The sequence below is a fragment of the Labeo rohita genome, chromosome 23 (genome assembly GCF_022985175.1).
Source record: "Labeo rohita strain BAU-BD-2019 chromosome 23, IGBB_LRoh.1.0, whole genome shotgun sequence".
Taxonomy (NCBI): domain Eukaryota; kingdom Metazoa; phylum Chordata; class Actinopteri; order Cypriniformes; family Cyprinidae; genus Labeo; species Labeo rohita.
In genome coordinates, this window is record NC_066891.1 from 10,290,084 (window position 1) to 10,304,854 (window position 14,771).

Genomic DNA, 14,771 nt, shown 5'->3' on the forward strand with positions numbered 1-14,771 from the left:
AAATTTTACCAAAACGACACATTTGCATAGCTTTTCTTGTTTTATCAGCTTGTTTTTACGCAACTTTTGCTATGAAGGGCCAGCTTTCATTGCCTGTAGACCAAGCTATAATGGTTGCAGTTACATGCAGGCAGTTGGAAACTAGAGTCGTCTAATAATTGTAACCATTTTGTTGGAAAGCAGATTAATTGTAGCTAACTCAGTGTCCTTATTGTATGTCCATCCTGGCGGTTTTGTATCGATATCTTTTGTTTTTTCTTCTCGCAAAGGTATTAATGGCTGATAGAATGTCTGATTTACCTCAGTGGACCTCAGCGTCCCTACTACTTGAAGACACATCCATTTAAGGCAATACTCAAAACACCCGTTTCATTTAACCTACGTCTATCTCCCAACTTTTTGCCTTAAGAGGAAACAGTTCAGCAGTCGCAGCACTTGAGAGATTTTGTCGTTAACCTGGGATCTCGTTTCGGCGAGGTTCGTAAGAAGCACACTGTTCTATAGGTTGTTTTGCTGAAAGATGTACCATAATGGCCTCTGGCCTCAAAAGAGTCATTTTCATGGAATTTATTAGAAGTTTTTGCACTAGAGCATAGGAAAACGTGTCTTTTTGTTTAATACGTACGGAACAGCTGATGTTTGATCAACTCGTTAAGCAAAAATCCAATAGTAATGTTGGGTCTAGCTTCTCCTAAATGAAACTGATTTCTAAAACACCATGGGAACACGGGTAGTAGAAGATTTGGGAATACATCTAAGAAATAAAAGTATGATGAATTCTTTTATACAAGAGAGAGTAGATGCATTTTCTCCCCTTTTTTCGTGTCTTAGTTGAAACATTTAGGTCGTAGTTACTTGTGTGATGTTATAAATGCAAATATTTCTAACAAGGTAAATAACAAGAGCACAAGAAGATGTGCTGTACATAATTCCTCAAGAAGTGTGGTAAGTGTGGACATCTTACCTCGTAAACTAGCTGTCCTTAAAATCTATCGTGCTATACATACTGGTACATGAAATTTGGGTGGGCTTTTAGCTACGCATGCAACTGGAAAACCTGAGGTCCGTTCCGAGGCCTTGAAATTGGAAAACGTTGGCGTTTTCATCAAAGGGGTGCTCTTGAACTTGATGATGTCCTTCACCCTGGCTTAGTGTTCGTGTTTCTACTCCGTAAGCGCTACTAGTTCAAATTGTAAATCTGCAAGCGAATGATCTAATCAAAAATAGCTGCTTTTTGTCGTTCTCGCCAGCAGCTTGTTTTCATAAGGCTAGTTAGAAGACCGCCGGAGCCTGACTGAATGGCTGATCTGACAGGGCACCTAGGGATCCCTTTAAAACCATTTTCATATTTAAAAAAGAAAAAACTATGCAGGAATCTTTCTTTTTATCTCGCAGAGTTGCATAGAGCTTCAATCACGGACCTTCTGTAAATCTTAACACCGACCTTGCTTGTTGGCTTCGGTTGAGAAAATGACTGCTTTGCGTGGCATGCTGCTATTTCTTTGGAGTCTGTAAGCATCTTCATCATCTCTTTAAAGTACTACACTTTGTGACGAGTATGTGGGATTGTGCCTTTTGTTATCAAGTACATGCCACAGGGTATGGTCTTCCATTAACACCTTTAGTGAGCCTTATGAATGAACAACTGTTGTACGTTTCAAAGCCACACGTCCACGTGGTTGCGTTTTGAGCCGTCGAAACTCGCGATCAAATTTCTCACCACACCGCAGATGAATAAACAACCTTTGTAAGTCGAATTCAGCTATTAGCGGCAAATCGGTTCTAGCTAGTGACCTGTTCAAACTCTGTATGAAAAAATAAAACGTGTTTAGTTTTACGTGTGAACTCTTTAGTGAAGTAGATGTGTGCCGTGTCGTTTTTGTGTGGTAATGCATTGGATTAGTTGTAACCCAGTGTCTTGTAGAATGTTGGCATGACTCCTTTTCTCTATGTTGTATTGACGTCAAAGTATCCACCTGAAATGGACTGAAGTGCAATAACTTTTTTTGTGCGCCATAGTATCCTTAATGGAGGAAAATGCCCTCTTACATCATCCATCGTGGTTTTTTTTTCTTTCTTTAAGCAGGGTATTTTATTTCACTTATTTATTTTTTTCCGATTGTACAAATTTGAACTCCTTCCTGCTTTGCCTCCATAAGTGGCACTTTCTTGTGGAATGTACAATGGACTTGGTGGAAACTGTGATAGGTGTCAAAGCCTTATCAATACTTTTGCTTACTGGAAAGATGGCATTTCTGTTTGCTCACTGGTAGATAGGTCAGAGAGTGCCGTTTTCCATGTACCTTCTCCAGCGCCACTTAAAGTCAGTGTCTGCTTTCGTGGCATGTTTGTGTGTGTGTGTGTGTGTGTGTGTTGGGGGTGTTTAGACCTGTTCATTTACCTCTAATCAATTGATTTGATACCAAAAGCGAAGCGCATTGCCTAGAATTACAGTTCTTTTTTGGATTAGAGATTAGAGAATGGTATCTTGAATGTTGTTGTTATTGTTGTTGTTGTTGTTGTCACGAGTGAAATATGCAGGGTTTTATTTCTCCCCATACAACATTTGAACTTTGGGCCATATGTTATGCGGTACCAAAGAACGTTTCATTGCTGATCTTTGGATCAGTTTTTTTTTTTTTTTTTTTTGATCTGACATCATAATCCCAAAATGTTGTTTAATGTCTAAATAAGTTGAAAAATTACAAAAAAAATTGAACCTGTATCATAAAGAAACATTCCTTTGAATTTCATTGTACAAAACACGTACCGCTGACAACCAGAAGTCATATAATAATCTTACTTTAAGGTCCTTCGTTTTGGCTTCAAGCAATCAATGATTTCATATTTGATATCACAGGGAGCACACTGAATAAAGTAGTATTTCACAACATAGGACCAATGTATGTCTCTAGAGATGGCCACTTGATTTCATTCAAGAACAAGCAATACAAGTATCAAGAGACAATTGTATATTTCTAAATATAGATTTGTTGGCTCTGGCTGCTTTTGCCTGGCCTGGCACCTTAGGTTAACACCCTCTTCTTGTAACTGAATCCGACATAAGAGATTTCAGTGCTGAGAGAGCCTTATTTCAGTCAAACTGAATGTGAATTGGAATGCGTGCAGGATTTGGCCATTTCGACACGACTGGCTTTAACCGAGCGGACGTCCTGCGTCCCGCGTTTGAATCCAGTTTCACTAGGACCCGCCGTCTTTAAGACTTTCCAAAAGATTGCTGTTACAAAAAAAGCAAAAATGCTACACCGTGGCTGCGTTTCCATCGCCAAAATGTAGGAACGAACGACTGGGATGCGCCTATTTTCGCTAATACGGGGTTACACCGTAAGTCACTGCTTCCAAGCTTTGCTTGAACTTTGAACATGCCAAGTATTTGAAACACATTACGACGTGAAGGAAACGTGACCCTGACTTAAAAAAAAAAAAAAAAAAAAACACGAAGCCACTGCACTATTTACTTGAGTATTGAACTCCAAGCCGTTCTCCGCGAATGGTTTCGGCGATGGAAACGCGGCGAGCGATCGTGTAGGGCAGCACCCGGTGTGTATGTGTTGTGCGAGTGCGACGAACAGGGGTCATATCAACCCTGTATACCTCATCGACATATCTGCAAATATTCTTATCCTGTCTTTAAGTTGAAAACTTCGTGTAGGAGATACCATCACCAGCAGAAGCCTGGGACCATTGCAGGGTCTACGACATCACACCGATTCCGTATATCAACCAATAAGATCACCACTTGCTTGCCGCTCCGCTTCAAGCCTGACCCATCGGTTTAGAATTAGCGAAACGTGAGGCATTTTAAGTAGCATTATCCTACCTCTGTGTTACAGCTTGATGCATTGAAAAAACCACCAATTGTTGACAAATGGAAATATATATGTATATGGAACAGATATATAACTTATAACCAACAATCGGTGATATAAGACAGCAGTTAGCGTACTTGACTGTGTGTCTGTCTGTGTGTAACATGATATTTGATATAAGTGTATACACAACAGAGTACCACTGGAATGTGAAGCCAGACTGTATTATGATTTTGTTTTTCTTTCAATTCAACTTTCTCCCCATGATATTTCAAATGATGTCATATGTGTCTTGCCTCTGTCGCTTCTTCCTTTGCTTTATTTTGACAAAACAGGGAAAAATATCAGCCTATGCTAGCTGGCGTTGACATGCGTGCTCGTTTTTCCCTCCGTTTCTTTCACTTTCTCACTTCTAAATGTTCACTGTGAGCGCTCTGAACTCAAGTTTACAGCTCTTCATGGTATGTGCGTGTATCTGGTCGAGTTCAGTAGAGTGCGTGGATGGTTGTATGACTTTGGTACTGAAGCAACAACTCAATTTTCTACTGGTGGTGGGGGTTTGAAAGGGGGTTGGTTGGTTTGAGTTATGCACATTCATTCTGTACTAAAATATGGGGTATGTCGAGTTCCCTAGCCTTATGCCCTTCCAAAAAATAAAAACACAAAAAAACACTACGCCACCGGTCACTGGCTAATCCGCGTTAGCTGTCCGCCACCCTGCCAACTTTGTACCTCTGTACATATCCATTTTGGACCTGGGGGCACGGGGCGAAATCGGTGGATTCTGCCTGAATCTGTATAGGACGGTCACGTGACCCCCTCCTAGACTTGAGGAAGGTGAACCCTCACCCTTTCAACCCCACAAAAAGACCTCAAGCCATTCATTTCCTTATGTGACAATGCAATCCTGAAAGCACTTTGCCTTGTTAATTCATAGTATGAGCTTGTGAATGGTTACTTGTTACTAACAGATGTGAAACTCTGTACATGTATTTAAGTAAGAAAGAACATAATCATTTTTAATTTGAGCTTATTAAAAATGAATTGGTCTCTCTGACTTTAAAGACAAAAAAAAAGAAATCCCATATGTTTTTGTTAGTCAGGTTCATGAACTGCTGCAGCCAGTAGGTCTTGTCATTCAGTATCGTGGCTTAGAATTGGTAATGTTGAAATAAAATGCTATTGCTACATACAAGTCGTTGTGTGCGTGTCTTCTGTTGCTCTGAATACGACTAAATATTACATGATATCACATCATGTAGGGATTTGAAGGGGTCATCGGATGCGAAATTCACTTTTACATGTTGTTTGAATGTAAATGTGTGTTGGCAGTGTGTGTACACAACCACCCTATAATGATAAATATACACCCAGTGTTTTTTAAATCCCTATATATCATAACCCCTTTTTCAGATCAAGCCATTCTGTGATTCTTGGCTGTGACACGTGTCGATCTACCTAAATGCATCTATGTTTGCACAAATCATTCGTGATCCACCTACAATAGTGAGTGGGTTTTTTTTTTTATGAATTTTTGCAAATTGCCTTTCCTAATAATTTGCTAGTTAGCAAGTTTCATGGCTAAATTTGGCTAAACTTCACAGTTTCTCAGAGAACTATTAGCATTTACTGCAGAGCTCATTAGCATTTAAAGGGCCATGCACCAAAACGGCTTGCTCTGAACAGAGGTGTTTTTGACAAGGCAAAATGGGTGTTGTTTTACATTACCACTGAGAAATTTTAACCAAAGTATGTTATAGACTTTTCATTGAGACCCTAAAGAATCCTATCAACTTGTGGAAAATGGGCATCCGATGACCCCTTTAAAGGAGAAGTCCACTTCCAGAACAACAATTTACAAATAATGTACTCACCCCCTTGTCATCCAAGATGTTCATGTCTTTCTGTCTTCAGTGGTAAAGAAATTACGGTTTTTGAGGAAGACATTTCAGGATTTTTCTTCATTTTAATAGGTTTAACATTAGATTATTAGCTTGGAAAATACGCTAATTTGACTAGAAACACTGGAGACCGGAAATGCAAAGCATTCTTCAGGTTAAAAATCAGGCTGACGTCTGTGTTCAGGAAAAACGTCTATATAGTTTTTTTTCTAGAACAAAAAAAATGCAGTTGTGACTCTCAATTTTAACTTTTCAAGTCAAAATGCCTTACTTTTCATTAAACTTTAGGGTTTTATTTAGAAAAATGTTTTGTAGCTTCGTAAAGTGTTATTTTGCAATAACTGCTTGAAATTATTAAAATTTAAAAATTCTGAAATTGCAACTAATAATAAATTATAACTAAGGCCATGACTTCATGACTACTATAACACTGACATTATGGTTATTTTAAGGATGGATCATTTTTGTCATTTTAACAACCATGTTCAATACATTTTTTTGTTTTGAAAAGCAATTTTTAAGTTGCAAGACATTTATATGATACATGAAAAACATACTGACAATACAGCAATCACCTCATAAGCCAAGTGAGCATTGCATCAGTCCCAAAACACACTCATCATTCTTATAGTTGAGCCCTGGAATTTTCTGTAGATGTCATCATTCAGTAAGACAAATTCAGAAATTCAGCTTAGGTTGAGAAGTAGTTGCCCAAGGATGTGTATATATATGAGTTCCTCCCACTGTATCTCTTTTTATAGCAATCCATCCAGTGCACACTCTTCAGTTTATCCACCCAGTACCTACACAGTAGTTCTTTATGGAATGAGGTATGTACATAATACTGCCGTTTGAATGGAAATTCTAGTGTGACATCCTGAGGATCTCATTTGGATAGTTTTCATATCCTAGACTTCTCCTAGGCTAACAGCAATATGGTCCTCAAAGAGGGCGATGCAAAGCATGATGGCGCCCCCTATCAACAGGCCCAGACTCTGCAGAAGGAAGCACTTCGGAGGGCTCAGAGATCCAGCATCTCCATGAAGCATTTCAGGCATCTAGAAATACAAATTCACAACTTTAACTCATATTCTAAATCTATTATTTTACTATATATATCGTACTATATATTATAAGTATTCAATATGACTATTATGTTAGCTTTTATAAGACAAAAATTGATTAAAATGACTGTATTTTGGCAATCAAGATAATTACCATGTCAGCAAGAGCAACGTAAAGGAAGACCCCAGCGGTGATGGTGAGAATCCAAGGTGAGTGTGTTGCCCACTGGTTTCCCAGTGCTGTTCCTGTTAAAACACCTACAAACCCCAGCAAAGCAGAGATGATGCTAAACACAGCCAGTCTGCGGACAGGCCAGCCTGCAGCTAACAGCACCGCCAAATCACCTGCAGACAGAAGCAAAGAAATGTATATATGAAATATCGATCATTCATTATGAACATATATAATAGAAACAACTCAATCATACCTAACTCATGAGGAAGCTCATGGCAAAACACAGCAATCGTAGTGCTGAGTCCACCGGTCAGACTCTGAGAAAATGCAACACCTAGAGAAGAACAATGTGTAAGGTAAATATATTAAGATTAAAGTGTCAGAATTTTTTAAAGGTTTTATTCCTAAGTATAAGCAGCTGTATGTAGTTTTGTGTATTTTGCGTCTTTGCGAACCATTAACCATTGTCGTAATTAGAGGTTTTTGTTTTTTTTAACATTGTAAACTTTTTATATTTTTAATTTGTTTCCAAATCAATTCACATTTCATCTTAGGAACGCTTCCGCCTTCCGTGTCCATGAACCTAGAATCGCATCTCTTTTCTTTTTTTTTTTGCATGTGATTAATTTAACCATTTAATTAAAGTTCTATGTGATGTATGAGTCAGTGTCAAGCTGCGTTGACAGCTGCAGAGGTGTTTTTTTTTTTTTTTTTTTTGTCGTAATTACAGTGTCGTAATTTCGTACCTGCTTTTCAAATTTTCATACTCCCAGAACAGACGTTTGGTCAGAATGATTTTGAATCTGATATTCAAGGTAAAAACGTACATACAGTTGGTTTACATGTGCACTAAATGAGAGTTTTATGTTTTATTAGCTCTTATATCAGTGTTTGTCAGCTTCTTCCTATTATTATTGTTATTGTTATTTAGCTAAATTATTTATATAATGAGTGTACATAATTGTAAACAATTTAAATGTTAATTTTAAAATGATTACTTAAAGGGACAGTTCACTCAAAAATGAAAATTCTGTCAATAATTATTTACCCTTATGTCGTTCCAAAGTAGAAGGCTTTTTTTTGCACACAAAAAGTATTCTCGTAGGTTCATAAAATTAAGGTTGAACCATGTCACATGGACTATTTTAACAATCCTTAGTAAGTAGTCCTTACTAGAGGTTGACCTGATGAATCGGGAATTATCGGAACTATCGGTTATTGGCAAAAAGCCATGCCCATTATTTTTATCCGGGTTGGGTCTGTCGCTGGAGGCTGAGAAGATAGTCATTATACAGCAAAGTCCCTATCCACATGTTTCCTATGCCCCATGAGGCCTTGCGTCAAAAGTGGGTTCCGGTTCAAAATAAACAAGCGGGACGCAACACTCATTCATTGAACAGTTGACAGGAGTGACAGGCAAATGAAGCCTTGTGAAGCACAGAGACTTTCCTCTGACTGTTTCGGGAAAAGATTTAAAGCTTTGAGAGTGTCGAAAACAGTGTGATCTGGTGGTTAGTAAAAAATAAAGCAGCCAAAAGACTAAAGCCCCATCGGAAGAAGCATTCACTACAATTTCCATAGATCAGTCCATGTTATATGCACAAATAAAATCCTAACCGTCTGTGTGTTTGTTGAATTTCTGACTGATAAATTAATTTACCCATTGAACAGTGCCATTAAATGCCAGTACAAATATCAATATGATGTAATAGAAGAATAATGTACACATATATTAATTGCATATGGCATATATTTAATTTTCCTGAAATAATTTGTATTCTTCATATTACTTGTATGAGTGGGTATTTAAAAATTTAATTATTAAATAGGTCCCAATGAAAATGTACTCGCAAAGTAAGATCTTTGGGTCGAACATAAGGACACGCAAAGTGAATCGCGTACATGACTGGACAGAAAGTGAGGCTTCTACAAAAGTGATTTCTACATTAACAAGCCTCGAATGACATTAATGACAGAATTTTGAACTATCCCTTTATAGTGCCTTTAATCTGTAAAAAATTTTATGTACCAATTGCTAGTCCATCTGTAAGGTTATGTATCCCATCTCCCATGACCACCATCCATGCCATGCTTCTGATGCCTATCTTCCCTGGTCCAGGCTGCCCATGAGAATGACCATGCCCTGAACTCTCATTCTGATTGGCTGTTGAGGTACCTATGACAGAGTCCAGATGAATTTATACGTTCCATAATCATGAATGATTTTCTTTGTGATTTGTCTGAAAATAAACATACCCTGCAGTGCATCCATCTCCCTTCCAGACTCTGCATCATGTTTCCTTTTCTTTAAATTCTGTTTGAAAAAACAATAAATAATCCATAAATGAAAAACCTCTCCACATTTCTTTCCCCAAAATAAGGATTTTCCCTTAAAGGGATAGTTCACCCAAAAATTAAAATTAGCCAATGATTTACTCACCCTCAAGCCATTCTAGGTATATATGACTTTCTTATTTTAGACGAATACAATCAGAGTTATATTCAAAATGTCCTGGCTCTTCCAAGCTTTATAATGGCAGTGAATGGGTGGTGAGATTTTGAAGTCCAGTAAAATTCATCCATCCATCATATAAAGTACTCCACATAGCTCTGGGGGGTTAATAAAGGCCTTCTGAAGCAAAGCAATGCGTATGTGCAGGAAAAATATCCATATAACTTTATAAACTGTTGTATTTATTAACTGTCATACACACGTTCATCACCCGAGCTTACGCTACGCCAACCTCCTACGTCATCTAATGGAACGTCACTCTCTCATAAACTCACATACAACAGTTAGCAGCTAGAGATTACGAATTATAATTTTTTAAATATGGATATTTTTCTTACACAAACGCATTGATCTGCTTTAAAAGGCCATTATTAAGCCTCCGGAGCTGTGTGGAGTCTTTTTATGATGGATGGATGCACTTTTTTGGGCTTCAAAATCTCAACACCCATTCACTGCCATTATAAAGTTTGAAAGAGGCAGGACATTTTTTAATATAACTCTGATTGTATTAATCTGAAGGAAGAAAGTCATATACACTGAGGATGGCTTGAGGGTGAGTAAATCATGGGGTCATTTTTATTTTTGGGTGAACTATCCCTTTAAGTCAGCAGGACATAATTAAAGTCCCACTGGATAAAACTTACCTTGAAATGTTGTTTAAGTCCCAGAAGGCTCTCAAAGGCAAATAGAAGGTAAAGCCCTCCCAACACACTCAGACCCTTGAAAATAGCATCCTGATGTTCAGTGTGTTGACTGAAGATGGCCTGAAATCACAAACAACATACATCTATAGCATTTGAATTATTACAGAGTAATTATATGCTTGTTTAATTTTGTATTTTGTTTCTTACATGGGGCAGGAGGTGCAGGAGGGCATCTCCGCATAACGTTCCCACTGCCATCCCAGCCATCGGGCACAGGAATATTTGAAGGACAGAAGGTTGAAGCAGGGGTGCCAGTCCCAGGGCAACCAGGGAAGGCAAACTGATAACAAAGAGTGCCAAGGAGGCCCATCCTAGTGCTAAGATACAATGACTTTGTTTAACGTACTCTATCATAAATAAAAAAAACACAGAATTGATTCTGATATCACACTTCAGAGAAACCGTTTACACACACACCTCTCAGGAAACCCTCACTGGTTTGGCTTCCTTGTGATTGCTCCTCTGTGTGCCGCAGACACACTCCACTGTCAATCTGGTACAGGAGGGCAGGGCACAGGAAGGTGAAATGGGCAGGAGTGATATGCGACGCTTGGCCCAGCCCAAAGTTCCACAGGAGCTGGGTAACGTTTAGACACTGCGATAAGGGGATAAGAAATGTGACATTCAGATTCAATGTTATTACATGGCTTTCTGGAATACTCAAATCTAATTGGTCAATCCTAGCATTCAGCTGTTAAATAATATGTAATATCCTCAAATCAATACCAACACCAGACTGTACTGCTGTAGTCAGAAGGTAAATCATAAAAAAGTTGAAATCTTGAGATACAAAGTCACAATTATGACATACTATAGTTATGTTAAAATTTTTCACAGCATAATCACCACTCTCTTTATTCATTTTGTTAATCATTTTAACTTTTATGTCATATTTTTGATGGCATAACTTTGACTTTTTATGTCATAATTTGTCATATTTTGTACTTTTTATGTGCAATTATATAATTTCATTTTTATGTTAAAATTTTGACTTTGACATACTTGTATTTGTACTTTTTTCAACTTTTTGTACCAGAAATATTTTTGTCGTAATTATTTTTTTTCCATAATTATTGTTTTTTATCTCATAATTGACATTTTAACACAATTTTCACAAAATTTCAATATCTTATGTCATAATTTCGACAAGTCATAACTGTGTTTTTATATCGTAATTGTTCACATATGTTAGAATTATGACTTTCTATTTCTTAATTATGACTTCAAATTGATTTTTTGACTTTTTATCTAATAATTATGACAGTGTTTGTTAACTGATGTTTATGTCAGTTTTGACTTTTTATCTTATAACTGACTAAATATGTAATGATTTTGAATTTCTGTCTCATAGTTAAGACTTAGTATGTCAAAATTTTCACTTTTTATGTGATAATTATGAATTATTTATCTCATAATTTCCGTATTTTAAGTCATATCACTTTTTATGTACAATATTTGACATTTTAACTCATAATTACATTTTATAGCATAATTTCAACTTTTATATAATCATTTTGACTTTGTCATGTTTGTTTTTGCAATATTTCAACTTTGTTATAAAGATTTATTTTTATCTTATAATATTAATGTTTTTGTTTCAGAATTATTACTTTTTATCTCATAATTTGCATTTTAACATCATTTTGATATTTTATGTTATAATTTCAGCATGTCATAATTGTTTTTATATCATAACTGTTGACATCTACTAGAATTATGACTTTCTATTTCATAATTATGACTTCAGATCATAATTGTGACCTCTCACAATTATGCCCGTTTGTCAATCTTGACTATGTCAGAATTTTTACTTTTTTAATCATAATTATGACTTTTTTAATCTCAGAATTTCTGTATTTTAAGTCATATGACTTTTTATGTACAGTATATAACATTTTACCTCATAATTTCACATTTTCATAATTCTGACTTTGCCGTATTTGTTACTGTAATATTTTCAACTTTTGTGCCATAAATATTTATTTTTATCACAAAATTTTAAACAATTTTTGTTGTCGTTTTTTATCTTATAAATGGCATTTTAACAAATAACACATTATTTTATGTCATAATTGTGTTTTTATATCATAATTGTTGAAATATGTTAGAATTATGACTTTTTATCTCATAATTATGAGTGTTTATGTCAACTGATATTTATCAATTTTTACTTTTTATCTTATAATTCACTCAATATGAATTAATTTTGACTTTTTTTATGTGGAAGAAAGTGGCTTCTATACTTACATATGTATTTACATATTGCAAAAATATGTTTTATTTAGATGCTCGTCACAGCATGGGCTTGTTTGCTGGTGGTCCAAAAAGACTTTTTGACATGTTCCACCATCAAGATCTGATTAACCAGCGTCACCAGAAGATTTGTGTTGTTTAACCAGCTTTGCCAGTTTTTCTGCCAGAGTTTTGTTCATATATCATATTCTGCCCACCCGCATTACACCAGCACTAACCGGCTCAAACCAATCTTTTTAACAAAGTCCTCTTATGTGTTTATCTCTCTCCAAAATAGTTTGTGTACCTCACACAGAACAGGAAAGGACAATGAATTGAATTTTACTGTCTGCACACCTCAAGATATCAACAGACCTTTGGTCATATGATAGTGAAGAGAATTCAGTAGCAGACTTTGTCCATTTGTAACACTCTAACAGGAAGTTCAGGAGTAAATACTCACATTCCCATGAAGGTGTTTCTTTGTAGGATGGTCTGACAGTGGTGACACACTTTCTTCCAGTTTGTGTCCTAGACCAGGGTGTGGAAAATAGTCTGAGTGACCCCATTCTGCAGGAGATCCGCTGAGCACTGATTCAATGTGTGGTCTAGGATGGAATATTTTAATGGGTTAGTCATTGGAATGAGCATAAAACTATATCTGAAATCTATAAACAATAACCAGGGAAATTCAACTCTGGTTTTGTGGGAATAATAAAAGGTTACATTTTTAAAAGCTAGCTTTATAGTCAATAATCACTGTCACAGTGTAAAGAAGACTGAAAGGAGATTAAAAATGTAGAGAAGACTACAATAATGCTTTAGCCATCTTACTTCTCTTTGAGTGGAGGTGAGTTTGTGGTCCTTTGAGGGTGATGATGGTCTTCATGTGAGTGGGAATGGGGCTGTGACTGAGAAGAATGTTTCACTCCACCATGTCGGATCTCCAGGACACTGACCTCCCCAAGACCTAAACTGCCTAGCAAATTCTGCAGACCCTCATAGGTCAAAGTCCCATTGTCCCCATACTGAAGGAACAGGCGTTGCAAATAGTAACCCTTAAGAGAAGATCAAATCCGAATGACTATTTTACCAGCAGACATCATTTTCAAACTCCACACATGTTAATGGCTTTATGATAGTGCTTTGGTGTCATAAACTTAATCTGCAACCAAAAAACTCCAATCCATGAATTTCAACATACCATCCTGAAGCTACAACTCTACCTAGTTAAATTTGATTGATTGCATCAGTCATTATTGATAAGGTTTTTGCACTCAGTGTAACCCTCAAGCAATCTTCTTACGTTTTGAAAAATCCCTCAAGGAATGTGGCAGATCTACTTTAGCAGACATGTAGGGACGAGTAAATAACAACAGTCAGTCAATTCTCAAAGACAAGCAGCAAAAACAGTATGTTTTGACAGAATCATGGTACCTGCTCTTCAAAAGCTTCCTCTAAGTGTTCCTGTGTAGATATGACTCGTGTGCTCTCATTCGACTTGTTGACCTGGATGTGTGTTGCCAGTATTGGGATGGTTGGTATCAACACAGAAATCATACAACGGCAGAGCAGAAGCTTCAAGCCCAGATTCATCCTTAGGAAAAAATGCCAATAAATATGAATCACTTGTATGTCAATAAAACACATTAAATTAAACAAACACAATTCAATAGGCATTTCTACATGAATTCCAATTACAGCTGCTAAAAATATATTACGATCCATTCTGTACAAATCATGAGTGAGAGCTCTAATATCTCACATGTTCGATCTACATCGAAATGAGGTTTAAAGGAGACAAAATTGAGACTTTTACTTAAGTTTCCCATCATATTTCTCTCTCATATGTTTTTCTTACAGTTTAGATGCATTCGAAAGTCAAGTATGTCTAACAGGATATTGTATTATATTTCTAGAAACGTTCAGAGCTATGAAAGAGCAGCATTTGATCAATATAAAGAAACAAAAACTTTAGATAAAGACTATTAAATCAAAAAAAGCGAAAAATGTATGCTTTAATTGATCAGTTCTTTACCAGACTGTTTGTCCACCCATGATTTTCTGCAGTCTCTTAACCCTGTTACATGATCTCCAGTATCCTCTCAGTATCCTAGTGTTTAAGCATGAGGCATGGTGCATTGTTTTATGAGGAGGAAGTTAATGTTTTACCAGCAGGCAGCTCTCGAAGCCTATCAGAGATCACACGACGGTAAGGCATTGATCAACTTTGTTTACCTCATGACTGTGTGATGTAAATTCAACACATTCTCACTCCTGTCAAATATATTGAAGTACTGGCCCACTGCAGACCTACTCAGACATGTCCAAGTACAGTTTAAGTCAAAAGTTT

General features: G+C 36.6%; 1 protein-coding gene across 1 annotated transcript; it reads right to left on the reverse strand.

Moving 5' to 3' along the window:
* Positions 1 to 5,804: 5,804 nt before the first annotated feature.
* slc39a5 (solute carrier family 39 member 5) lies at positions 5,805 to 14,639 on the reverse strand. The gene is given in 13 exon segments (XM_051096609.1): positions 5,805 to 6,789; positions 6,950 to 7,140; positions 7,224 to 7,304; positions 9,000 to 9,146; positions 9,227 to 9,284; positions 10,127 to 10,246; positions 10,334 to 10,503; positions 10,604 to 10,781; positions 12,882 to 13,026; positions 13,253 to 13,476; positions 13,856 to 14,015; positions 14,457 to 14,567; positions 14,569 to 14,639. Coding segments are annotated over 13 exon segments (1,806 nt in total). The 3' UTR covers positions 5,805 to 6,639.
* Between the last annotated feature and the right edge of the window lie 132 nt (positions 14,640 to 14,771).